At 38.5% G+C, this 27,198-nt stretch overlaps 1 protein-coding gene across 1 annotated transcript in view; it reads left to right on the forward strand.

Annotated features, from left to right (window-relative positions):
- The window catches only part of CDH13 (cadherin 13), a 583,915-nt gene that overhangs the window by 242,841 nt on the left and 313,876 nt on the right, over window positions 1-27,198 (forward strand). Inside the window, exon 4 of the mRNA XM_035902601.1 lies at window positions 17,569-17,777. Within this exon, the coding sequence (XP_035758494.1) occupies window positions 17,569-17,777 (209 nt within the window). The remainder of the gene's footprint in view (window positions 1-17,568; window positions 17,778-27,198) is intronic.

Genomic DNA, 27,198 nt, shown 5'->3' on the forward strand with positions numbered 1-27,198 from the left:
CTACTTGCTATCCCCTTACCTCTCTTTTGGACTCTTGGGATGTGGTCTGCTGTGTTACCCCTCAAGTGCTGGGTATGCAGTTTAAGGACAGCTGGAGCAGCAGCCCGCTGGGATTGTTAGCAAGAGCCCTACTGACTCAGGCATGGGCAGCACCTTTATAAATAGTAGAAAACACAGAGACAGTTAATGTCAAAGAACTCTTCTGTCTGTCTTATGTATTTTGGTAATGGCTTTGGCACTGAATGTAACTGAAATAATGCCACTGAAACATCCACTGAAGCAAGATATAGCTGTGTCTACACTAGAGCTTTTGTCAGTATGGAAATGTCAGAAAACATTATATTCAGAGCACAAATTGCAAGTATAGACCTGACAAAGTAAATTTTGAACCGTGTACTCAAGTGTAATGCTTGAAACATATTCCAAATTGGCAAGTTGCAACCAATCATGGAACAGAACCGGTGCTCCAAAAAACTGACAGAGCCAATGTTGAAATCTGAATAATTGCAACTACATTTTCATAGTAATTTAAATGGAAGAAGCATTGGCAGAAGTTCATGAATAATTTACATATAAGAATTTAGCAATCTGTGGTGAATAGAAAAATAAATGGCAAATCCAATAAATAAATGATTATTCTGAATTATTTGCTCTCCTCAGATGTTTGCTAAGAAGTGTCTTTTTTGGGGGCTTTCTTAAAATGCTGCATTTGATCTCCTGCTTCCCAGGTAAATGTTGTCTTAAAGGAATAGCAGCAATGTACATATCTGCCGGGGGGAAAAAAAAACCCAACAAGCCCCAAACAAAACAACATGAATCTGAAACTATAGGTTATTTTATGAGGGGTGCGTATAAAAAGACCTTATTTGCTATGAAGCAGATGCAGTTGCAAAACCTGTAGCCTTAACGAGAAATGTTAGCTGATATATATATATATAAAACGATGAGTTATATACTGCATCAGTTTTTAATTAATTATGTACAAAGTTCTAAGATTTATGGAGGAGGTAACATCTGAAGAGAGAAATCCCTAATTCCCTTCTGTGCCTTTGGGAATGTGATATTATTTTAATAAGCAAGAAATTAATTTGCACAGCACAGGCATTTGTTTCCACGTAGAATGGCTATTGGGTCTGTGTAAGGAAGTAGTAGAAAAATTATTTATCTGGTTTGCTTCACGCAGTACTTCAAAGAAGATAAAGAACACTACATAATTTTACTGGTTGGAAGGTGGTGCTTTTTTGGTGGGACACTGACAGTTTTGCATTTTTTTTTTTTTGTAAATTATTTAATTTCATTGTTTATTTAAAAATACTGATATTATCTTTCTGATGTAACTCGTTAATATTACACACCAGTTTATGGGGGCAATGCCTCATAATACATCTTATGGACCTGTGAGAACAACCACTTTCTGGCTCAGAAGTTCAGAATTTGAAAATCTGGATTTTCTTTTTTGTTTTTTTTTTTCCTTGCTTAAATAAATTTTCTCAATATTGAAAGTTTGGGTTGTTTGGGTTGTTTTGTTTTTTTTTTTTGACCTAGAGTGAAGAATCATGTTTTAAAAGTTTGGGTTGTTTGGGTTTGTTTTTTTTTGACCTAGAGTGAAGAATCATGTTTGGAATGATGGGAGGCAGAATTAGGAAAAAAAAAAGGTGTTTTTTTTTTTACCAAAAGGATAATGTTAGCATTATCTTTCTTCAGGAGTTCAGCAATAGGAGCACCCATTTTGGATGCAGTTTTCTGTTGTGTAGAATGAAACGCTCTCACCATTAGTGAAATCTCCATCTATGGAGATTTGATGGCCCAGGAATTAAAGAATTCACTCAAAAGAACAGTAACATTTTCCTTTTGAATATGTGAATTTGCTTTCCATTTGTCTCTTAACCATAGTATTGTATAACTGTGGAATCTAATCGCCGATTCTTGATTTTTCCTACTGATGTTATTCCGTGTTGTACCATTTGTACTAACTGGAGAAGGACGTGTCTGTTTGATAAGAGGTTTGCTCCATGTTGTATAAATAATGTCTAGCTGGGAATGGGAATTCAGCTATGGTATCTGAAGCTTCTTTGGTGCGTTTACTTCCATTCCTAATAACAACTTAGTGCACTGGGTTGAGTTTCCAAATATTAGTGTCTAGTTATTGTCCATATTCAACATTTGGATGCTCATGTTGGTACTACTGAATTTTAAATATCCTTTTTAATCCTAAATACCAATTTGAGCATCCCTGTCTAACGTTTTCAATACTTTATATACGTGCTTGCCCTTGAGATGAACTTTCTCAGGTAGTTTCTGTGGCTGCGCTTGATTTCTGTAGGTCATAGCATGCATTTTGAATAAATGAATTTTCAGTGCTAGTAGCCAAAACCCATTTCAGTGCAAATAAAAAACTGATGGCTTCTGTACAAGGAGACAATGAAATAAATTTAACATGCCTCTGCCTACGAAAAGCTTTGCTGTTTCTGAGAGTGACAGTCTTTGTAACACTGTCTATTGTCAAATGGTGCTTTTGGGTGGTAGTCAACTTTCTGAGCCTACTTTATGAGTGCTGATCAACTAACCTTGCAGTTTTGGATTTCCTCCCCAGCAAGCGTTGATGCTTGTGTCACAATGCCTGCTGTTCTTCTGGGATGTGTGCGACTTCACGTGGTGTGCTGATTCAGTGAGTAGTGTCCTACAGACCTATGGCTGGTGGGCAGGTCCCTGCGGTGGAGAGACACAGCCTGAGTTCTTGCACTGGCTCTGGAACTGGCTGATTGTGTGACCTCAAATGAGCAATTTACAGTTACAGATCCTGAAACTCCCAGTATGTTAAGTTAGGATAAAAGTTGGTTTACTTTCCACAACCATAAGGGAAACTACTGTAGATACTTTAACTGAAAAAGAGACAGAAAGCAAAGTCTCCCTCTGGAATGCAATAGTGAATGCAATGGTAAAATTATTTTTACTCCTCTGGTGTTTTGGAAAGCTGGGGGAGGAATGGAGATTTGGGAAACAACTCTGGAAAGGTAACTAAGTTAAGCAGGATAATCTATTGTCAGTCACTGTATAGGAGCCTCCTGTGGAAAGAGAGTGTCAGCAGAAGACCTGGTGGAAGGCAGGCATGTAAACTGTAAATCATGGTAAGAGAAACCCTTCCTTGAAGACTGGGCATTCATGCTTGGTGCTTGCTCAGTCATGTGCTGTCAAGATGCTGTCCATGAGGAGTAGCCTAGAGTCTGGGTATACAAACAGTATAAAGGCTTGGCCTGCAAAACAGGCAAAGATGGGGGTGAATGTAAAAAGCCAATATTTTATTTCTCATTTACTTGTCATGATTGGCTAGGTAGCCAAATTTCACTAAGCCGGGGCTGCTGGGCTCTGATTCCTCCTGCAAGGAAATGTTCTCATAAATTGGGATTGGGATACATCTCGGATAACCGTTCTGTGTAGGATGTGCATAGTAGGCCTGCGTTGTTTATGCCAGTTCAGGATCCAGTGCTCTCTCTGTAATTTGGTCTTCTGTGAAAGCTTCCATGGTGAAGAATGTATTCATTCTAGACTTGTCTCTGGCAGAACTTCAAAACATTAATGGACGTCTGTCAGAGTTGTAATGAAATCTGGTTTTGTTTAGCCTTCAGCTTTGCAAAGAAATTTTAATAAAGAGGTTTTCCAAAACAAAGGTCTCGGAGGTGATGATTAAGAATTTGCATTCCTAAAATAATAAGAGATGAACAACTTTATGATGGTAACACCGCACCTATATCACTCTACATTGAAATACAATAGCAGGCATTGCCTATACAATAATATGTCTCATCAGTTTCAAGACAGCGGGAGTTTATAATAATAGAGTATTTATGCAAAACAGTGAGGGGAGAAAGGGAGGGAGGGAATGAAAGTTGTCTAGCAGGCTGAATACACAAAGCCTTTGGTACTTGAAAACTAATTTTTTTTTTAGTTAATATTCATTGATGCAAGTTCTAGTCTATTGTTAAATGACTCAGTGAATAATTACATCTATCACTTTGAAATGTTCAAGACAAGTGTGGAGTTGTAAAACCAATCTTTTGTACTGGAATCATCACCAAAGTTGCATTGTGGAAACCATGTTGACACGACAGTTTGGTCGTATTCTCGGAGTCTGCAGGGCTCTCAGCATGTTCTCAGAATTGCTTCTGTGCGTTGTATTTACATGCATTATGTAACCATTCTCGTTTTCTTGGGAACCGTAAGAAAGTGTATGGCATTTCTGTATTCTCATTTCTTCGGAATCTGTCAGCTTTGAATGTGACCCATCTGTTGATGAGTGAATGGCAACTGTTTATTCCAGAATAAAGCATGTGCTGAAATGGAAACATACAGCCTACAGAAGCACTGAGCTAAGTTTAATTAGCTGTAGAGTTCATTTAAACTTCAAACTACCAAGTTAACTCACTAGTCAGTGGAGTTCATAATATATTTCTTGCTAGATGCTTGCTAGACGGGGGAGCTGATGATATTATATTTGTTGCTAGGTGATGAATTCTGATAACCTTGCTGTTCCTAAATCTATAAATGTCCCATATGCACTCTCTGATACAGCATAATTCTTTATTTACACCTCAATTCCTGGATAGAACGACTACAAAGTTGTTTAGCAGCCATGTGTATAAATATACAACATTGTGTCACTTGAGAACTTTTGGCAAATCACATTTACTAAATGAATTCTCAGTTTGTCATGATTGTAGCCATTAGCAAAGTGCAACACAGATGAGGTATATCAGTGTACAGAAGGATGGTGCTTTATTTGTCACAAGAGACTAATGCTTTGGAAGGGGACATGAGCTGGAAGGATGCACAGATTTAGTGTTGGGGTTTGGGTTTTTTTTTTTTTTCTTTAATGGGTTTATAACCACAAGCAAAATAAAGATTGACTGATTATTATCTTATCTCTTTAAACTTCATAAGCACTGTGATCATTACGGTTATTCTAATGTGAAAGAAAAGAGACAGGTTTCTGCATTCTAATACTGCAAAGTCAGGTGATAGTGTAGGAAATCTATATTATTAATCCTCAGTGCAGTCAGCAGAGCATTTTCAACTAATGGTACCTATACTGAATGTAAGGAAAGGGAGAGAAGGTGAGAAATCATGGGTTTGTTATCTCTTTGACTTGGAAAAAGGAAAGTAAACATTAGATTTTAAAAACTAAATTAAATGAGTGGATGTAGAACTGCCCCTGAACGACTGGCAAATTTTGTTGTGTTGGCAACTATAATGGTACGTGGAATTCTGGTAGTTTTAGGAATAACTGTAATTTATTATATCTAAGAGAGTACTTGGTAATAACACTTTAATTATATACTGATTACAAAGTCAGTATTGTATTTACTGTGTTGGTAGGCCAGCATCTTGTCTGATCTGTCTCCAGTGTGATCACCGTATGAAAATAAATGACGCTAATAAGAAATGTAATATAAAAGTATATTACTTTAAAGAAATATTATTTGTTAGGGATATGCTGGTGTCCTTAATTGCCACACTAGAGGCATTCTGTTTTCATTTTTCATGTGATGCTTTTTTCTACAAACAGTCCCCAACGTGGGTGTTCGTATCTGGGAGATTGGCTCAGCTTTTCATTGCACCCTTTTGTTAAATACGGAGCTTAATATAAGGAAAAAATTATATTCATTGGTCACAGTTTTCTGCAGAAACTGTCAGTTATCGGTCTGATCCATATTCCTGAAGCTGACAAAAAGGCTTGGAATCAAACACTGCGTTGATCTCAACCTTAGCTTGTGGTTGCATTGGTGCAAACTATAAGCCGGTAGCATTACGTACGCAGTGTGAAATGAAAGTGGATACCCACCTTTGGAAGCCAGCAAGCAGCCAAACGGCAACACCAACCATAGCGTATATCTGAAACGTAGATTGTGTTAAGCAACCGACACAGCTTTTTGTTGTCATTCACTTCATATGCAATGCTACTTATTGAAATGTGAGCATGTGTAGCAATGCCACCCATTTAAGCAGCAAATGTGAATAACGGTGTCATCTGACCCATCAAATAATGGCTATTAAGCTGTACATGTTACCTGCTTTGTTTTGGTTTTTGGTGTTTTCTGGTTTTTTTTAATTGTTTCTTAGTTATTATAAAAGGCAGAAACTTCAGTAGCCTGATGCTCTTTCCTTGGTTTATCTATGTAAACAAATTTCAGGTTGCTTATAAATGATCCTGACTGACAGAATAGACTTTCCCTCAGGTCAGTCCTTTTGTGGAAGATGCCAAAGCCTGTCTTTCTTTAAAGTATAAAAGCCTGTGTTTGATGTGAATAGAAACTGTTCTGGGAATGACTGCACAGAGCAAGATTACATGGTGCAGTTTTAATTACATTGTTCTCAGCAGTGCTACTTGTCTGATCTTAGTGTGAGAGTCAAAATTTAAACCAAGGTTATTTGGTTCTGTAACTGTTAGTCAAGTGCTGATATTGTTTGAAAGAGATGACGGTAAGTTGAGCAAGTTTAAAATCCAGCAGAGTTTTGAGAGGTGGCTTTCTTCATTAATCTCAGAAGTTTTGTACTTTAGCAGGCTGTAATTAAGTGGTTGATTTTCTATGGTTTATAGAATGATCTGTGTGTTGGAATTGGCTTGATACACAAGTAAAACAAAAGCTTAACTGCCAGCTAATTTTGCTAATTTAAATACAATTTAGTTTTTTGAAGGCATTCTGAAAAGGTATTCATAAACTGTGTCCAAGGGCTGTATTTTAATAATCCAATTTTTAGGCTGAGGGCTGGAAAGGAGTGTAGGTCTGTTATTTGTGCATTTATCAGATATGTCTGAAAAAAATCAACTTTCTACTGGTGACTTTTAAAAAAAGGTTGAGGTAAGTCACTTGAGAGAACTGGGTAAAAAGTACTAAGGGAAATTGTTATTTCTCTGTCAGGTTCATTGATGGCAAAGATGAGAAGGCAAAAGCTTTCCCCTGGAAACAGGAGGAACTTTGTTTTGGTTTTTCACTGGGAAAGTTGAACAATCCACTGAATAAATGGTTTGAGCAGATTTTCAGGCATGGCATTACTCATTCAGCAGCTGGGAAAACAGGCCAGCAACCTACAGTATCCATTTTGAAAGGAAAATATTACAGAGTGGATTTATTACTCACTCTCATTTCCTTTTATGTATTGTAAATGATGTGTCATTCTCTATTTCTGAAACAAACTCCTACCACTGAGTGCTATTTGGAAATTAGTTGTACATGGCCCAAGCTGAAAGCTTTATTCCTGGGGATGCCTTTTAAGAAAACATTATTGCACACCAAGAAAGATTTTTACAATGATTATGATTCCAGAAGAAGGACAGCTGTATGTGGATGTCCACATATTTGGGTTTTTTAACATTTCCTAGCATGTACAGACCAATAGTTTTGCTGCTTATCAGAGTGTTGAGGTTAGGAAGCAGTCTGTGCAACTCACTGTTGAATTACAGATCAGTTGTAATTTCACACAGAAGGTGAAACCAAGACCCATGATTGAGAAGGCGGAGACAATATTGTCTCTGCATGGTATCTGTGGGTAATGTGGCGAAAGCACTTTGTATTGATAGCTTATTTAATGAAAAGCTCCTGCGCTTTCACTCCTTGTCTCAATCTACTGCTAGAGCAAGAGAGAGATAGCAAGCAGTGTTTTTTCTCCTGTCTTTGAAAAAAAACCAAGTGTATAAGGGTGTGAGTGGCTGCCATGGATTTGGTATAGGACGAAACATGGCTTTTTAGAATAGTAATTTCTTTTTCCATCCTCAAATCACTGAGTTATTTGTACTATTTCTACTGAAGAGGTGGACAAAACATCCATTCCTCCAGTGAGGCCCAATATTTCATTTCTGTCATTTAGTGAGCTTTCTTACTAATGGCACAAACTTCAGGCAAATGTAAATGTGTGCATAATTCAGTGAATCTTCTGTTCATCTAATAGTATACCCTAATTTCAATTAAATTAAGACTCGTAGAAAACTGGTCTTAGTTGAGCATTGACAGAAGCTTGTGCCGTTAAAAAAAAAGGCAAAAATTAAGAAAAAAGGAAACAAGAAGTTATGACAGATCACATTAAGAAATGACAGATCACTGTAATTATAACAAACCGACCTTGAAGACAAACAGTTTTAATTGTGAACTTGAGGGAAAAAATCCCCATGACCTGTGGCTAATTGTCTAGTTAACTGAAAACCCTTACTAAATAAATTTGTGGCTTTGGAGACATTTTAAAAACATACTGGCATAAATAAGGTACTTTCTGTGCTGGTTGCAATGTAGTTACTTCCCGTGAGTGATTGCTTGTTGTTACTTTTTGACATCTGCTGGCAGCAATTTATTTACACAGTTAAATCTCCTGGGACACTGTTTCCCCTGCTGAATACAACTTCAACTGATTAGTTTTCAATAAATTACATATATCGAGAAATTTGGTTTGGGTATCACTGCTCAAAGATCAGATGTGTGCTTGTGCAGAAGCCAAGAAAATTCATGGTCAGTAGTGCCTCTTGATGCTTTTATTCAGCCAGGATTCAAAGGAAATTATCCATTATATCCCACAGGGAATTCTTGTACAAACTCAGACGTTTGTCTCATCTTCCTCCACTATAGGATACAATTAATTTCATATCGACAAACTTCTCACAGCAATTTGCAGAGCCACAACATATTGAATACATTTGAATGTCTTTGATTCTGTCTGCTTGTGTCTCGGACTCTGCCAGTAAAGATTTTGGAAGAATCTAAAGTTAATTTCATCTTATATTCTCCTGGGGTTCTCAGCAAAATGTTATGTAAATCCGCTAAAATGGAATAATCGATCATTTGCATTGCAATGGGAAACGCTCTCACTGAAACTAACGAAGTTAAAGAGAGACTCTTCTGTATACTGCTTCTAAGTTTGGGGTCATTTGGACTGTTCAGAATCAAGGCAGTGTTAATAGTGAAATGTCATATTCCTCCACACATGTGACAGTTCCTTTGAGGCTGTAGCTCCACAAATATATTGTCACTTTAAGTGTCCTCTGCATTTACAAAGAGACAACAGCTCCATTTAAACTGAACTGTGTGTTGTGCTCAGAAGATCAATGACTGTGGTATAATATCTAAAGTTTGATTTTTATATTTTTCTTCAGACATACTAACATCATATTTTTGTTGAAGTAGTAATTTTTCTCTAGGGCTTAGAGCAGAGGCTATGGTATTACCATGCCTTATAAGGCAGCCACTGACCCAGGAGATCAGTCAATAACATGTCTACATTGTAATGAGTAAGTCAAGATAACTTCCAGCTGAGAACAACTCATTACAACTCCTTCCACTTGATTGGATTTTTGCCTTAAATGAGACAACAGACAGCGAAAGGATGTGTGAAGGTATCATGTAATGTCAGCTGGTGAATTCTGCTGGGGGAGAAGGAAATGCCTTAAGTTTTGATTATAGTGTTTGTATTTTCCTGTATTTTCAAGCAGCCAGAGACTGCCGATGGAGCCCTGTTGGTAGAATAAACTTGCTGAAGAACATGAGGTGCCATTGAGGGATCTGTCTTTCTAGCAGAAAGGAAAGAGGGAGCACGGTGGAAAAAGGCAAGAAGCAGCAGTTAGACATCTGTGCTGAAGAAGGAAGGAATCCTTGAGTTGGGTGCTGATGGAGCCGTTTTGCTGACACAGTGCTCTGTGAAAATACTTGCTGGAATCCCAAAAAGCAACCCCAGTGCTGCAGGGCCAATACATTTTGCTTCAGTGCTGGGCTGATTGAAGTCACGATGCTTCTGGTTTTAGGGCAGGGTTGTTCAGCTCTAGCTCAGGGTATCCGATGCCATACTTGTATCTAAGCAAGCAGTGTTGTGATGTGCTAGGGGAAGAGAGGCAAAGAGCTTGGCGAGATGTGAAAAGATGCCAGTGTACAGTGTTGGATATAGCAGAAGGTGAGAAGAGAGACAGGGCAGAGCATCACCGACTCTTTTGGGAATCCATACCCATTACACAAAGGCAGAGGGAGCCTTCAGTCTGGTGTCACTTACAGCCCAGGTGAACTGCACTACAAATTGTCAGCAATTTTTCCAGCTCTGCTAGGACTACTGGTGGTAGCCAGGTAATACAGGAGAGGGACCAGCGTGATTCTTCCAGTGAAAATGTTGCCCCTCTTATTGGCTGCAGGTGGTTTTCTGGGCGAAATCCCTTGTCTGTCTTCATCTATGGGAAGCTTATCTCCTATCTGTGATATATTCTTGCTATGCATTTTGATGGCACAGAAAAAACCTGTGACTATTAATAGGTATCATTTATACTGTAGAAAAAGGTATTCTCTGAAGGACAGATATGTACACCCTAGTGCCTGCTGGATGAATTGCTGGCCTAATTTTTGCATTTTAACAGGGCTATGCACAGATCTGCTCATCACACACAAATTGCATGGGGATGTTTGCCAGTTTAGGTAATCTGTTTTTGTAGACATTGTAAGTGTGCACAAAGATAGTCTGTTGTTTAGTACTTATTCTTCCAAAGAAGTTGAATATAGTGTGTATTTGTTTGTATTAGGCAATTCTTGTTATAGTTTGAGGAACATTGTACTGTTGCTTGTGTTTCCTCAGCTTTTGACTATCTGGATCCTAAATTAGTCATCATTATAATTTAGTTCATGGGCGCATAAAGAAATTATATAGATAAAAGAGAATCATAAACATGCAGTGGGAGATAATAATCTACTATTGTTGGATTTTAAAAAAAATAATAATTCTGCAGCATTTCTGCTGCAGAGCTAGAATTTAACATTAAACTGTTTACAAAACCTTCAAAAAAGATTTTCATAAAATTAATTTTGTTAATTTCTTAAATGTTCAATAAAATTTTGTGTGTGTGTGTGAAAAGGAATGTTTTAGTCATGCTTTTCTAAGCCCCAAATCCATTATTTCTAGAGCACTTAAGATATGAGGTTATCGTTATTTCCTAAGGAAAGTGTCCGACTTAATTGTTGGCAGTGTCTTATCTGGACTTTAGTCTGCCCCAGAAGTGTCGTGGGGCAGTGCTGTTCTCTTTCTATTCTTTTTCCTTCTGCTGTTTAAGTAATCTTGCAGAAAAAACAGCAAAAGGAGGAATAAACATGCTGTGGGCTCCCTGCCAGAACCCATGTTCCAGAGATGATTTTGAAGGCATCTCAAAGGAAGGGAAAGAAGCTGTTTCTCCTAATTGAGATTGTAGTCTTGAAAATTGAGATGGTTGTCTTGAAAAGCAGGATTTCTTTTGTTTTTCAGCTGCCTTTGTCATAAGCTGTTGTAACAGTTTCCTCTTCTGTTCTTGGATGTTTTTAGGTTGTCCAGATGTATTGGTTTCAGGTAGACTTTATCCTCTCCACACTGACAGGTTAATTAATCTCTTGAAGACTTAGAACACTTTGCGTTTCTATGAGTTTGTGTTGGGCTGCTGTGTGACACCCTGTACCAGAGTCAGGCATTCGACAGCGTGACGAACGCTGTCGTGTAGTAGCCTGTTACTGTCTCCTTAGTTATTTGCCTGCTGTTTTCAGTCAGCATCAACGTTTATTCCTAACGAGAGCTTTGCTAGGTCATGGTAGTTTATGAATTTTTATATACAACAGCAACACTCGGAAGCATTTCCGTTTGCTTTAACCATCGCTTTTCTCTCTGTAGTTAATGAAGCTCAGCTTTGCCAGTTCCTGTCTAACTCTTCTGTATTTTGCTAATACCATTGAGCAGGGAGGACTTTTTAGCAGAGCTACTTTTCTTGCCTCTCTAGACCTCTCACAGCTTCCGACTTGTGGTTTCAATATGATCTAAAGTTACTTGTTAAAAAGGATAAGAAAATGTACATGGGATAATATTCGCTTGATGCGGTAATTCCCACAGATTTGAACAAGGCTAGATTGTATTTATAAAAAGGATCCTAACCTTCATTGATAGAGTAATTAAGTCTGTGTGTGTGTGTTTGGTGTGTATATTCAATGCAAAATTTCCTCTCTGAGGAGCCATTTTGTTGCTAGCTATCATTATGTATAGATATTCGTATTTTTATGTTAGCTAGACACGTGGAGAGTTAGTTTTTGTGTGTTTATAGATAAATATAGAATAGATAAATATAAAAAAAGAACACCTCTGTAGAGATTTCTTCAGAGAGAAAATTAGGGATTATGTATTTCTGTTCAAAACAAATTAAACTTCTGAGAATTAAACTCGGGAAAAAAAATTACTTTGGAAGAGGAATATATCAGCCTAATATATGCTTTTGAATATAAGAAATCTATTTCAGCTTGTTTTCTTTTTATATCACTTACAAGAAATCCAACTGCTAACCTTTCAATGTTTTAAAATGGTATTCTTTAAAACATCTGTGGCTCATTATCATAAATATCACAGTTGTGTAGAAACCTCACATATGTGGCATATCATAACAGTGAGAAAGGGATGCACTGAAATGATGAATCCCAGGAACTTGAGATTTCTTGCTGAGATCTATAAAGGGTAATGTTTCCAATCGCAACTTCAGTTTCTCATTGTTATAGTGATAGACCTGAGATCTTGCACAAGGATCCTTTTTCCAGCAGGTCCTTTGATGATAATAAGCTCAAAGTCAGCGATTAAAGCCTTGGGATGCATGCAGATACTACTAATAAAGAATATTGCTTGGTGGACAAAAATATTCTGTACAACTCACATGTGAATGAGCTTTTTTACAGTAAGGAGTAAAAGTCTGATACAGGAGGCTGAGAAATGAACAGAGGGCAATGAGTGACACGCATGTTGTTTTTCATTGGGAGATGCTTGGCAGTATTTTCATTTTGCTTGCATGGAGTTTTGGAGCCTGTCTCATACCATATGGCATATTAAGTACAATAAAGATGTTCGTTTGGCAGCTGGAGCATGACTACGAACATCAAGAGTCATATATGCATCAATAAATTAAGAACTCTGCCTTCATGTAAATAAATATTAGATCATTGTTTTGATTGCCTGTTGAGTTCTTGACAATGAGACACAATCACTAGTCATGTCTGGTGTAGCATTACCAAAATCTTGGGTTAGGGTATAGCTGAACAGTTACTATTATTAGTTTTTTTGCACTTCTGTAGCACCCTGAACACTAAATATGAACCATTTTGTTGCAAGTGCTGCACAGACACACAGTGAACAAGTGGTCTTTGCTTTGAAGAGCTTACAATCCAGTTAAACTCCTTAAGCTCTAACACAAAGTGAACGTGCAGGGGGACACGGGAGGTTTTCGTGTGTGTGGCCACTCTCATCAGGCTGCTGTTCGTCCAGTCTGTTACAATGCAGCTGGGTAGTATGAATAATGTCAGTTAGCCATTTCATGGCTTTCCTCACACCTCATCTCTGCAACAAATGCATGAATATCATAAACATCATCATACCTCATAAGGATCATACATCATCATGGTTGCCAGGCAGCAAAGTGCTATGTATTGGGAGACCACCTTTTCATTTTAGGCAGTCTGCCAGATGGTTTGGTCTCTTCTCTCCATGAACCTTGGCAGACTCCTTAGAGCATGCGCTATCCATCTAACTGACATAGATTTTGGTAACTACTTTTATTTTTTTGGTATATGGGCATTGTTTAAATACTGATCTGAAAAGATCTTACTGGAAGAACTCTTTGTAATGGGATGTTTTATTTCAGAAGAGAGAAATTCATACCTTCTTGAAACCTGGCACTTTTGATGATTTAGATAGCGTCTCAGTGGGAACAGTCTGATCTGTTTTCTGATTTCTTGTATGTGCTTGTTCATCTCGTATTCAGAAGTTCTCAGTCCTATACCCAAATTTCCTTCAGTCTTGGGAGAGAGTTCAGTGTCCAGGACTCAGCTACATGAGTAAGCTGTGTGGTAAGAGAGTGGTTAGTTCACTGCATGTTTGTGGTTTGTATTTTCTTGAATGAACCCCACATATATAGACCTGATGTAGACACGAAATGACAGGGAAAATAACTGAATCTAGAACTTTTATGTGTGGAAAAGACTTTAAGGTACTACCTAGTCCAACCTCTTGTTTTGAAGCAGGATCAGCTACTGAGATTGGTCTTGGGCGATTTTGGATTAAGCTGGTATTTTATTAACCTAATGTTAAATCCCTGCAATGATAGGTATTCAGCATGTCCTCAGCACCCTCTTTTAATGGTTAGCTTTCTTCAATATCGACCTGAACCTTCCTGCAACTGATATCCACAACCCCCTGTCTAGTTTCTTGTTATACTGGTTAGTACTTGGAGGGCATAAGTAATTTATTAATCACTCTTTATACTTCTTACATAGATATTTGTATACAGGGTTTGTGTATAAAGCAAGCTTTCTTCACCAGAGCTTAAGAACTAAAAATCCTATTTGCCCTATATTTAGTGACCTATGCTTTTTTAGAGCATCAGTGATGTGTAGGTTTGTTTGAGAAAGATGTAGTGCCACAGGTAGGAAATCTGAGTAAGCTGATGAAGCTGAAACTCCTCAGATCTCCCCTGAATGCCTGGCAGGGCAGGGAAACGTGGCCAGTGCCAGGGCCAGCTCCTTAGGCTATGTAGCTGCTACTGGAGCCTGGTACAGGCAGCTCAAGTACTGTGAATTTTGGTTATCTGCATTGGCTTTTCCCCAGAAGCCACATGAGTTTAAAGAAGCAAACATTCCCAGTGAGGGGCATTGTGAGAATGATTGGGAATGCAATGCAATCCCATGCGGCGTTCCCTGGTCGTCCTGGTCCAGGAGGCCTCATCATTCTGATAAATTTCGCATTTGCCTCTAACTTCTGACTAGGCATTTTATCGAAGGCTACAGTTCTCGTCAAGTCTCTTAATAATTGGCTTCGGTTTCATCTCTGTTGGCCCTTCGTCCGAATAATCTTCAATGTTCTCAAACCTTGCGATCACTTTATCTCCTTCCACCCACTTCTAATTTCTCTCCTACATGTCAGTACTTTTCAGAGCCTTTTCATTTTCTTTCCCTCTCCTTGCTATTAACCTCGTCAAATACTCCTGTTTCTGTGGTAGAACTGAGAATTGAAAGCATCAGTGCTTTTGGATGAGATGTGGTAAGAAAACAGTTTCCCACTTTCATACAACTCTGCTTCTGCCCTTGTTGGAAAAAGTTGCAGGGTTTCATAAAGCAAGGTCAATAGATGAGCAAAATAGAAAAGGTCTAGAATTGTCAAATTCGTAACTCAAGGGAATATAGACTATAGATCCAAGTACTTCTCCTGATTCCATGTGTCAAATCTGCATGTGGTCTTTGAATTCCTGCAATGCACGCAGATGGCAGCAATGCAGGAATCTCAAGGTTTGTAAATGCTGAGCAGCAAGGTGGGAGAAGTGTACTCCCAGCCAGTCTCCCCTCTCTTTGAAGCACAACACAGCTAGGCCTCTTTTTGAACATGACCTGTAGTGTCTGGCTGGGCGATGCTGTAGCTCTGAACTAGGACATTTGTTTTTAAGTGATTACTTTATCATAGTTTTTTTAGGCTTTTCTTTTCTCTCTCTCTCTTTTTTTTTTTTTTTTTTTTTTTTTTTTTTTTCTCTCCTCCTCCTCCTGACATAATTAATAAGCTGTTAATAGTAGACCAACCAGCAGTTTTTGACTAGGAGAAGCACATATTTATTCAGTATAAAAAGGTATCTTCTTAAGACCCTGTTTCATTGTGTGGTGTTTTTTGTTTGTTTTGTTGGTTTTTTTTTTTTTTTTTAATAGTAAGTTAAAAGAGAATCTACTCATAATTCATCAAGGCTGCAATCTAGACAGTGATTAGTGTAAAGAATTTCAACTTCCCACATTTGTGGTGACAGGAAAATTTTGTCTTTTTGTGGGTTGATAGCTTTAGGAGATTGCAGTGAATCTGTTAAAATGCTTGTCATATCACTGACATAATTTGCAAGGGGTGGTTTTACACAAGGGAGGCCTTGCTAACAGCCTTTGTCAGCACAAGACCCTTTCTGCGAGCGGTTCCCGGCCTCAGACACCAGCGTGGACACCAGCACAGTCTGAGCACTACCAAATTGTTTTAAACTGCTACTGCTCCCAGATCCTGTGTTTTCACCCCCCTGCTTCTACTGCAGTGTAAGAATTGCAAGCAGCGGTCTGGCTACATGACAGACCGAGATAGGTTTGTCTGGAGGGACTGGAGCATCTGAGGGGAAAGAGCTTTTTGTTTCTATTTACAATCCCTCTTGCTTTCAGCAAAATTCAATGAAATGGGAAATGAGCTGATGAAATTCTGGTTTGTTATCCCACTGTGAATCCAAGGATAGTTCTCTCGTCCTCAAGTAAAGCAGAGAGAAAAGGGAGCAACTTTTAGTTAAAAATATGTAAGCAAGCCTAAAACTTGCGCAGAAGCAGATCCTTCAGGTGCTGGAATGATTTTTATGGAATAGACTGTGGTGGGCTATAGAGTTTGGACTCTTCTCAGTAAGAGGATAGTCAGGCACAAGCTCACAGCATCACAACTTTGTTCTTTTAAAAATCCCACCTCAGGATCCTTGTGCCTTTGTTGATGTATGGGGTGTGGGGGGGCTGCAGGGCCTCTGTGAGGCGAGGCCGGGCTGCCCTGTGCTGGTTCCGGGCGGTTCTAGGCGGTTCCGGGCGGTTCTAGGCGGTTCCGGGTGGTTCTGGGCAGTTCCACAGCTGCCCCACCGCCTGCCACAGCTGAGCTCATCAGCCGATGCCCCTATGGAAGCCCATTTAAGAAAGGGGCAAAACGCTGCCTGGGGGTGAGGGAAAAAATGTTGGCGAGAGCAGTGTGAACCCCAGGGGAAGAAGAGGAAGAATAAGAATAAGAAAGGGGGGTGCAGGCGCGGAGCAGGCATTCCATGCAGCCCCTGGAGGACCCCACACAGGAGCGGGTGGGCAAGTCCTGAGGGAAGCTGCAGCCTGCGGAGGGGACTCACGCCAGAGAGGGGGGAAAGCGTGAGGAGAAAGGAGCCCCAGAGAGGATCTTCCATGTAAAGTGGAACAGGATTTATTGACAGCTCTTGTATAATTAAAAGTTCTCATAATCCTTAGCAATACTGATAGCGCAGCTCGTATGCTCTATCACAATCTTGGTAGTAAGAAATGTTGTAGCTTGATTTTTCTGTTATGTAACATTTTTGTAGTAGGCAAAGTTGAATAGTCTGTAAACAACCAATTCCAAGCATAAAGATTTACGGGATATCTCAAACCACTTTGACAGCAGAAGAGCCTTTAGGGATCCCAGGTTACGATGAGGAGGATAACAAGGTCTCTACTGCTACTGCCCAATTTGTAGAACCAGGTGTGCATTTTGTGCATTCGATTTGAGTGATCACAGAATGTTCGCGCCCAAAGTGTTTAGTTTATCTTCTACCTTCCCAATTAGCATGGTCAAAATCTGTTCGTGCTTCTGAAAGTGCATATTCATAAGATTTGTCTATGAATTATGGTCACACAAATACAAAGCTGCTTTGAAAGTTTTTCCCTTTAGATCGGGAGATGTTTCTTCCCAAGATCTGTAAACAAGCCAATAACATAAAAATGTTTGAAGCCTATGTTCCAAAGTGGATACTCATAATTGTGTTCTTGCTTTTTTCTTTTTTTCCCCCCCCAGTTGAATTTGATGACTGCAAGGGGAATAACAAATTGAACTTCGAAGTGTCTAACCCAGACTTTAAGGTGGAACGTGACGGGTCTTTAGTAGCACTAAAGAATATCTCGGAAGCTGGTGGAGCCTTGTTTGTCCACGCGCGGTCTGAGCATGCTGAGGATATGGCAGAAATTTTGATTGTTGGAGCAAATGAAAAACATGGTGCATTAAAGGTAAGATAAATACAAAGGACTAGAAGAAAATGCTGCAGAGATGCTGCTAGATGTTTACATGTGCCATCTAGGACTGTAAGCAGTCTGTTAGCAGAGAGATCAAAATCAGTCTTCAATCCAGATATTGGTGTAATGTTTAGCACTTAGTTTAACTTAAAATACAAATTTTCTAGGTTTTGAATGATATATTACAGCTTCAGGTGTAAATGCTAAACATGCATAATATTCAAGAATTTATTCAAATGAAAGAGCCCTAGTATCCAAATAGGCTGGTTCTTCTAGTGTACATTATGTTGGATAACCACAGTTTGACTGTGACTGAAAATGGAAAATCATAGTCTAAACCTGTAATTTAGAATTTACAGAACCTTCATGTTTGCTCCAGGTCTAAAAATGTGGGAATGAATTCTATGCTGTGGAATTTAAATTTTCATATAGGTGTGCTTATCTGATACTGTTATGTGTTAAGCTACATAAACAACTTCACACAAATAGCAAGGCATATTTACACTTTGTCTCTATGCACTAGTGATTTTTGTTCTAATCTGTCTGCTGAATGCTGTGTCCTTTCTTTTCCACTTCTGAATTTCAGTATAATACTAACCTCATATACTACAGGGGAAAAGTGCTTCAGAAATGGATTGAATTGTTTACTTCACACCCATGAAAGAAACAAAAGGCAATGGGGGATAGCCTTCGTTTCTGTGTCGTGGCATTTAGGAGAGAGGTAGGCAAGACAGCGGCTTACTAGACAATTAAGCTTGCTACCTTTAGAGACCTATAATTTCAAAGAAGTATAAAGAAGCCATAATAAAAATGACTGATCTATTGTCCCATTTTGGTATTTAGACTTTCAGCTGCCAGCATTCTCATTATATTTCCAACAGTAGCTTAGTATAACTTAAGTCTTCCATTACAAAAAAAAAAATTAGCTTTAGGGGAAAGGTTGAACAAACTTCTGAAAGTCCGTGGCTGAGGAAAGGTTTTGATCTGCACTTTAAGCAGTGTGAATATAGATTGCCAACGGGAGAGAAAGTACCAGAATGTGTAACAGTAGAGAGCTGATCAGAACACTTAAATTGAATTTAATTTTATTTAAATATGCTTTTTCTTCACAAAGTTAAATTTTAACAAGGTCATACTTGAGTCTCCTACGTGGTGGAGCTGTGGATTTAGGACCACATGCTGCCAAAGTCAGAGTAGGAAAACTACACTTGCAAGAGCTGGGCATTTGGCTGTCTTGTGTCTCAAACGAGCAAGGCATGCTCCTTCTGGTGCATTCACAAGAATGTTCAAGAGATTTTGTTTTCACTCCAGGTTTTGAAATCTTAGGAGCTGTTTCAAAATGGGGATTCTCATTCTCCAGAGTTAGAAGTTACTGAAACCACAGAGGAGTTTGAGACATCTCTGGCAGGAGGTCTGGAGTTAAATTTCAGAGGATTGGTTTATGTGTGAAGATCTGACTCTCCGAGAATCATATTCTGAAGTTTTATTCTGGTTTTCTTAGAGAAGCAGCCCTTCAATGTCTTTGAGGGGAAATATTCTATGAAAGTTACAATTTGGCAAAATCTTGTCTCATGAGTAGGGATTAACAGATGTGTATTTGCACTGACTATGACATAGCTTTGTCAGTAACCTTTTCTCTTTATTCAGGGTCTGGACAGTCTTCCCTCAAAATGTTCCAGCAATATTAATTAATTCCTCTTTTTGTTGCTTTGAAGAGAGAAAATCAGTCTAAATCTGGCATATCCTGCCACTTGCCAGTCTTCCCTCATAGGTGACTCCTCAAAGCAGTATCATAGCATCATCTCTACCTGCTTTCATCACTTCGTTATGGATTTTGATATTCAGTTCTTAACTAGATTACCCTTTTAGTATGGTGATCCTTGGTTTCTGCAGTGCCATTGGGAGTTACATGGGGCATTAATGTGTCACGAGAAATCCATCGAGTGAGGATCATCCCCTTCTTCAAGGGAATATAAAGATCTTTGGGGGTGGCTGTCCTACTCTGGCCTCAGCCAGCACTCTGTAGCTGTTAAATCAATGTTTTTACCAACTGTTTCAGCTATTGTTTGCCTATTTTAAACACAACACAGACAGTCTTGTCTTTCTGTTTGTCAGACTTGAGAAGGATATAAAGATTACAGTGTCCTATCTAAAGTGATTTTATGATAAATTTGAACTTAATCCTGTACTTTTACAGTCTGAATGTGTCAGCATGGAAACAGCAGAACTGTTCCATCTGTTTATGCAAGAAGTCTTGGCTAAGAAATGCTCAGATGGAGCCTTAGTAATTCAGCATAATTCTGTAGGGTTAAGATGAGCACATGCTAGAGCACTGCTTAGCATTCAGTACTTAGAGTACAGTACCTTGTTTAATTAGGGGATAAGTAGTTCTTAAGTATTTCCCCACTGCCAGCAACTGCTGTTTCTTTTCAGAAAGCATGTAACCTGCATCTGTGAAATCCCATTGTTAATGTTTCTAATTGCAGATTCTGAACATGTTTGGAAATGACTGACAACAATGATCTCTAATATGCTGACTGGCAGTCTGAACCTGGGAGGAGACAGCATAATTCCTAAAACTTTGTGATTGCTAGCAACCATACTTTAGATGAATATTGAAAATATTTAGACGTGAAATATGGAATGCACAGAAAAGCTTTTGGTATTCTAGTGGCGGGGGGGGGGGGTCTTTTCTGCTGAAGATGTGGGAAGATTCTAGTTGGTCTCTCTGATCAGTCCTAAGTGATTAACTTAAACTAACTTCATGGCCACAGTATAGTCAGTGGCTGTTAGAATACCACTTACTGTTTAACTCGTCTTTTTTAGTCTGAAGGGCATGTTTCCTTACTCTTCTGCCAGAAGTATATTCGATCTGCAGAGCCTGCAGCTTTCTATCAAAGGGTGGCCATGGCTACAGTATGAGAAGATGGATGGTTCCTCAACATCATCAGCCAACTTGGCTGTTGCTCTCTGATCACAGAATCTTTTGCAGGATCTAGTGACAGAACAGCATATACAGCACTGCTGCTTTTGGATGTTTCTGCAAAATATCCTAAACCCCATGACTGTCTATACCTACAGATATGCATACATGCTCTTGAGAGCAAAAGTCTGTACATCAGATTACAGCTGGATTGCTTTCTACAGCCTGCTGTTAGTTCCCCTTTCCTCCTATGGCTTTGGCTAGATACATTGTCTTCTGTCTGTCTTGACAGAGGGGAGAATTCACAAAAAACTAGTCATTTTTGAGAGGCCTGTGGAATACAAATGCACAGAAGAGTTGTCACGGGCCTGTGGAAGGTGTAACGTTATAGAGTGTCACCTTTTTAATAGTTATGTGTGTGTGCACAGTTGTACCCTCAGGCAATCAGAGTGCTCAATGAAAGAAATGAAGTTCACTGGCGTTCACCATGGGGCAGTGCTGGTAAGGCATGCACATCTGTGCTTGTGCTCTGCTTTGCCCAACGTTTGCTTAATACCCTTTCACATGGTCAGGACTTGAGTGCTTGGTGATGTTAAAACAAGGCATGGAAATATTTTGATTCACCTAGGATTCCCAAAATGAACTTTGGGTTTATTCTGAATAATTCATGGAATTGCTAAGATTCAGATCCCTAATGGAAAAATAAATCACTTGCAAACCATGCTCAGCAAACTGACTGAGCTGATGAGTGATAATAATTAGGTTTTTTACTTACGTCTTACCCAATGTTTAGTCCTTGCTTTGTTTTATGGAAATATTACGACAACTGAAAGTTGGAAATTTCATCACATCAGAGCATTTGAGCAGACATTAGTGGATCTATTTATTTATTTAAATAGTCTGGTTTTGTGGAAGACGGGAAGAATAGCCAATCTTTTGTATAGTCTCATGACAGACTGAGCTGCAAAATGCAGCAAGCTGGGAATTGAACTGTGTCCTCCAATGCTAAATGAAATGACTGTCTGCTAGTCCTTCTCCTGCTCTCTAATCTAATCCTGGTTTTAATGAATATACCCTTAATACACTGGGAGCTAAAAGAAAACCTTGGGAAACAATCTTTCTCTGACTTTTTTTGTGTGGCAAAATGAAGCCTCCCCCCCCCCAGCAAAGGAGGTTATTTAGAACTTTTATTTGTTACAGCGTCACAGATATGGGGCAGGGGAGAGTGAGATATCAAGAGTCTGGCACCAAAGCAGATAAGAGGGCAGGCAGATAGTCAGAAATTCCAGGCTGGTAGTAACTTCGCTGTAAGGTGCTCAGCAGTCTTCCATACAGAAGGATGAAATTATTAAATAGAAACTGTCAAACCCTCAGGACGCTTTTCAGGCATTAGATGGAAAAGGAATAGGAGAAAGAAAAGAAGAGATAAGAGGGAGGAGCGCACCCTGAGACAGCATGTTGTAGACAAAGAAAGTTTAAAATCATCAGCAGCAGTAGCTCAGGTTGAAGGAAATTAAGTTGCTCTAGTCCTGCTACTCTGTCCAGTCCACTTTGTAACAGCTAAGGGCTAGTCAGATACGCTGCTTTTCTTTTCCTGTTGTCAAACCATTGCTTTTCCTAGCATCAGTACCTTGCTATGTTTATTGTAGTGAGGACAGGAGAGGCAGCCTGGCCGAAAACTTCTGTCCATTTTGCAGACCTGAATTCTGTTTCCTACTAAGTCGCTGTATATGTTTGTGCAAGTTGCTTTATGCCTGTGCCCCTGTTTCCTAAAGTATCAGACAGAAATAATGAAACTAAGCTCTTTGGATTTAAACATTAGCATTTCTTGTTTGTGTTTTACTCTCTGCTTTATCCCTGCAGGATAGAGATTGCAAATTTTATTGATATGAGATAAAAAGTGCCTAGAGCCTTAAATCCTACATGTTGTATGGCTTTCTGCCTTAGAACAGATGATAAAGGATCAATAATCTTATTATGAATCAGGATTCTCTCACAGAAAAAAATATTCACGCAAGGAAGTGAATAGTTGAGTTTAGTCATCTGACAGTTCCAATAATTTATTTGGAAAATAAGATCAAGAATCAACCGCTTTGATATAGCAAGCAATTGTTCCCATTAACGTATATTAGCATTTTTTCAGTTTAGAATAGAATTCCAAATAGGCTGAAAATGACTGCAAAAGTACGAAGATGGACTCTCATATGAGATATTGACAAACAGCCTGGAAGAGTTTCATCTTATTAGATTTTGCATATAGCAGTTGCTGCAAAAAGTAATGCAGTGCATAAATAAAATAGCATGTTTTGCATTTAATTTTAAGGCACAGAATAGAGTAAGTCACAGGGGTACATCAATATCTGCGATACATTTATGAGTTATTCTACTGATCAAAACAGTATATAGATTATAGTTTCTTTTACAAAAGCTGTGGAGATATTTTGCCTTCGGAAGTGAAGGTGTCCTTCAGGCATGTAAAGATGGGTTTTCTTTAAGAGCAAACAAAAGAAAATTCATCTTCTTAATTTTGCATTCAGTTTGGCAGAAAGCTTAGCATAGTAACGTTCTACTAGCCATTAAATGATTAACTTGTTATTACTTCTTTTACTTGTGTTCGTTATCACACTGCAAATGCCTATTGATTTGGAATTCATGCATAATAAGCTGAGGAATAAGTGATTTTAGAATTTAATACCTGTGTGTTGATGGTATTTTGGTAAATTACTTTTCCCTGCTTTAATCACCAGTGAAAGGATGCAAATTTTTTACTTTTTTTTTTTTTCCAAGTCTGCAGTGCTACATTGCAGGTTTCACAGAATACATCTTAATTAATGTCAATGAAAGCAGGAGCTTGTTCTCATCAATGGGTCATTCTGTACTGTCATTTAGCTGCCTTTTTGGCTATATTTTTATAAAAATCCTCTGTGCAGGCCACTTGCTGTTGGAGAAACAACAAAGAGCTCCTTTTATATAAGAAATTTCTTAACCACTGAAATAAGCTATTTTCCATAGAAATTCCAGTCACCTACTTTCCCTTTTTATCCTTCAGCCTAATCCAGAACCTGCTGAAATAATCAGATTCCAGCAGACTTTAGATCAAACCCTCGAAGCAGGAGTTGTGTCTGACAGCGCTGTATGGACGTGACTCCTGTACCTCTTTGCTGGACTGTTTCTGAGTGACCCTGCAAGTCCCATGGCAGTGCACAGCAGTTAGGATTTTTTATATATAGCCATGCTCCCCCTTTTCCTCAGCTCTGCAGCAGAGTCTCACCTCTGTTGCTAGGCTTGTGCTTTCCCTCAGGCCTGGGCTGAATTTATACTTCCAACTTAACTCTGCAGATTCCCACCACCAAAGAAATGCAGGTTTCATATATGCTGGCTTTGGAGTTTGCTCTGACAAAGATCCATTTATCTGAGAATTATTATGGTGCCAAGAGATGTGGCAGTTGCCATAGCAACAATTACATATTGTGTTGAATACCAGAGTAAATACTATAAAGAACATGAGCCACTGGTGGTTTTCATTAATTTAACGTTCCTTTTTTGGGTAAAGTGTGTCTTGTACATTTATTCACTGTATGTATAAATGCTTAGATCAAACGTGTGGGCTAGCCTTCCTTCTATTTCCCTCAGTGCCCAACTTCAGCATGTAAATGAGAAGTACTTGGTTATTTAAGGAGAGAAAAATGGTCTTATATACTGGAAACATGAATAATTGACTGTGAAACAAGAAGGTGTTAGCTTCTGTGAATGCTCGGTGCTTTTCTCTATGAGTAATCTACATTCAGATTTTATGTGAACTAGGGATGTATTTATCCGGGAAAAGGGACTTTGTGCTTTTCAGTAGCAAGCAGAGCCAAGACAAGTATAGAATATGTTTAGCAGTGATTCAAAGGTGAAATGGTATGATTTTTGAAACAAATGCAAACCTTGTTAATTTTTCCAAATTATTAACAGACTAATGGAAAACAAGCAAAAATATCCTACGTGAATACATTTTATTAAAAACATCTAAAATCATAACTTCAGCTCTGAGATGCATTTAGACTTCTCAGCTAGTTCTCCCTGCAGTAACAGGTATCATCCATGGGGCATTTCCTCTATTGCTTGGTGTGTTTCTGATGTGAACTTAAGGTTTTAGCGGATGCTCAAAACCAAATGCAGTTCTGGAATGCAATCAATTTTACTCTATTTTCTTTTAAAACACACTTGGGTCTTATCCTTTATCCATAAGACTTAATAGCAAAGCTCCCATAAATCTCAGTGAGAGATATTATTCAAAGATTGCTGAAGTCTTTTATCTGAACTAAAATTCACCCTGGAACAGAGCGCCAAGAAAATACCTATTTACCTCTTGCCCCTAAAACATTTTTGAGAGTCTGAATCTAGATGAGTTGTGTAAAGATGTTTTGAATTGAATTGGCTTCTTTTTATGATCTAAGATGCCAACTGTCCATTATTCATTAAAAATAAAAGAATCCACTAAATTTTGTGGATGAATGATAAACCATCATTCACTCACATATAATTTTTTTTAAGTTGTTATTGTTCTGAGTCCAGCCTGAAAGTATTCTGACGATACAGATGATCATCAATGATCCAATCCTATGCGTTAATCTCCAGGGACTGATGGAGTTGTGTGGAAATTTGTGCCAGAGGTGTGGGAAACATTTAAAGGAACCATTTGGACAAGGTTTAAATGTAAAATTCATTGTAGTAAATGAGGATATAAGTGGGAAAGCAACAGGCTAAGCATGATTTAGTAGAACATTAAGCAAGATCATAAAGGATAAGTAGAAGTCTCTTAGGATACGTAATATCTTTCATTTATAAAGTGGCTTTCATCCTGTAAGATCCTTAAAGTGTAACTATTAAGTACACAGAGAAAGAATATGTGTGCATGCATGTCTATATACATACATCTGTAAAAAGAGGTATTTGCATAGATATCTCTATTGTTATTTATTTCATAACATTTTTTCATGTCAGGATAGGAACAGAGTAATTTTTAAATAAGGGGTTTGGGAAAAGGACATGGTAATTTCTATATGATACTAAAATTGCCATGACATCCTTAAATGTCCTCAAATCTATAATGTTACAGAAACCAGAAGAACCTGTGAGAATTCTGGTACAGAATTTCTTCCATGGTTGTTCTCTCAACATACAGGAATGATGCAGTCAATGTATGACAGCTACCCCAGTTTCACCAGCGATACCTCAGATTTATTAAGGAACAGAGACAATTCCAAGAGATCAAACTATGTTGTATTCAAAACTAAACTCAAGGTTCTTTTTTGTGTCGGAGGCACAAAATATTGCTGGTGTTTTCCCGCTGTAAGCTTTTCCATCAGCTTCCAGAAATAGGGTAGATTTGAGAGAGAGAATAGGAGAAATTATTCATGTGGAAAGATGATTTCCTGAGTAAGAGTTTAGTCATTTCTCTCCATCAGAGACATCAATAATCATCCCTAATGATTGCCCCAATAGTTCCATGCTGGTTTTCACAAACCTGAAGGAACATTTATTACAGTTATTATAGTAACACCTATCTCAGCACACATCTTAAGCATTTAATGGAGCATCACAGGATAAAAATCTACATTTGTCCTCCCCCAAGAATTGATTCTGCCATTGCAAGGACAGATGACTCCTTCTGGACCTAAAATTCCTTATTTGTTGATCATCACAATTCTGTTGCTTTTAAGAGTATTCCTTTGCATCTTATTTTACAGCTAGTTTTCTGAAGTACCTAGAATAACTTGGCAAGTTGAAGAAATATTCAGCATAAGAATGACAGAGTTAGAGCTTACTATAATTTGGTATCTCCAGAGAGACAACTCTGCTAATATTTACAGTCATCTTGGAGTTATTAATCATCCAGGTCTTCGCCTCTTATTTCACCAGCAAATCAGACTGAATAACCTTTGCATTAAGCAGTTGATACATCTTACAAAAAATAGGTTTACTAGTTGTTTATCTATCTCCCCCTCTTCCTGAGAGGACACCTAGGGGTAGTGATTACACAGGAAGAGAGTGGAGGGGCAGCAGGTCGATCTGAACTGGCCCATAGTCCTGCTATGTACAGTAATTGGCTGCTGCTAAGACTTTTGGTACCACTAAAATTCCTCAGTGTCCTTCATTACCATGGAAAAGATTGATTCTTGTTTAAGCTAACTGGCAAACATGTACTAGTAGGAAAGGAGAGACTGAATTTTGCCTCTAGTTTCTCAACAGCCTCCCTATGACTGTAGTTTGGTGCATAGCAGTAAACAAGAAGTTTCCTGGGGAGTTAGGAATAGATTTGTTAAAATATTTTCAGTAATTGTTCTGGTAACTGGTTTGATTCAAGTCCTAGCAACAAAAAGTCATTTAGTCAGCAACTCTTCAAACTACTGTGAACAGATACACTTTAATTTACCTGCAAGTCAGCAAACGCCCTTGTGGTTGATGGTGTTCAATACTTGTTGAACCATTTGGCATATGTTTGAA

The sequence above is a fragment of the Egretta garzetta genome, unplaced genomic scaffold, assembly GCF_000687185.1.
Source record: "Egretta garzetta isolate BGI_Z169 unplaced genomic scaffold, ASM68718v1 scaffold39, whole genome shotgun sequence".
Classification (NCBI taxonomy): domain Eukaryota; kingdom Metazoa; phylum Chordata; class Aves; order Pelecaniformes; family Ardeidae; genus Egretta; species Egretta garzetta.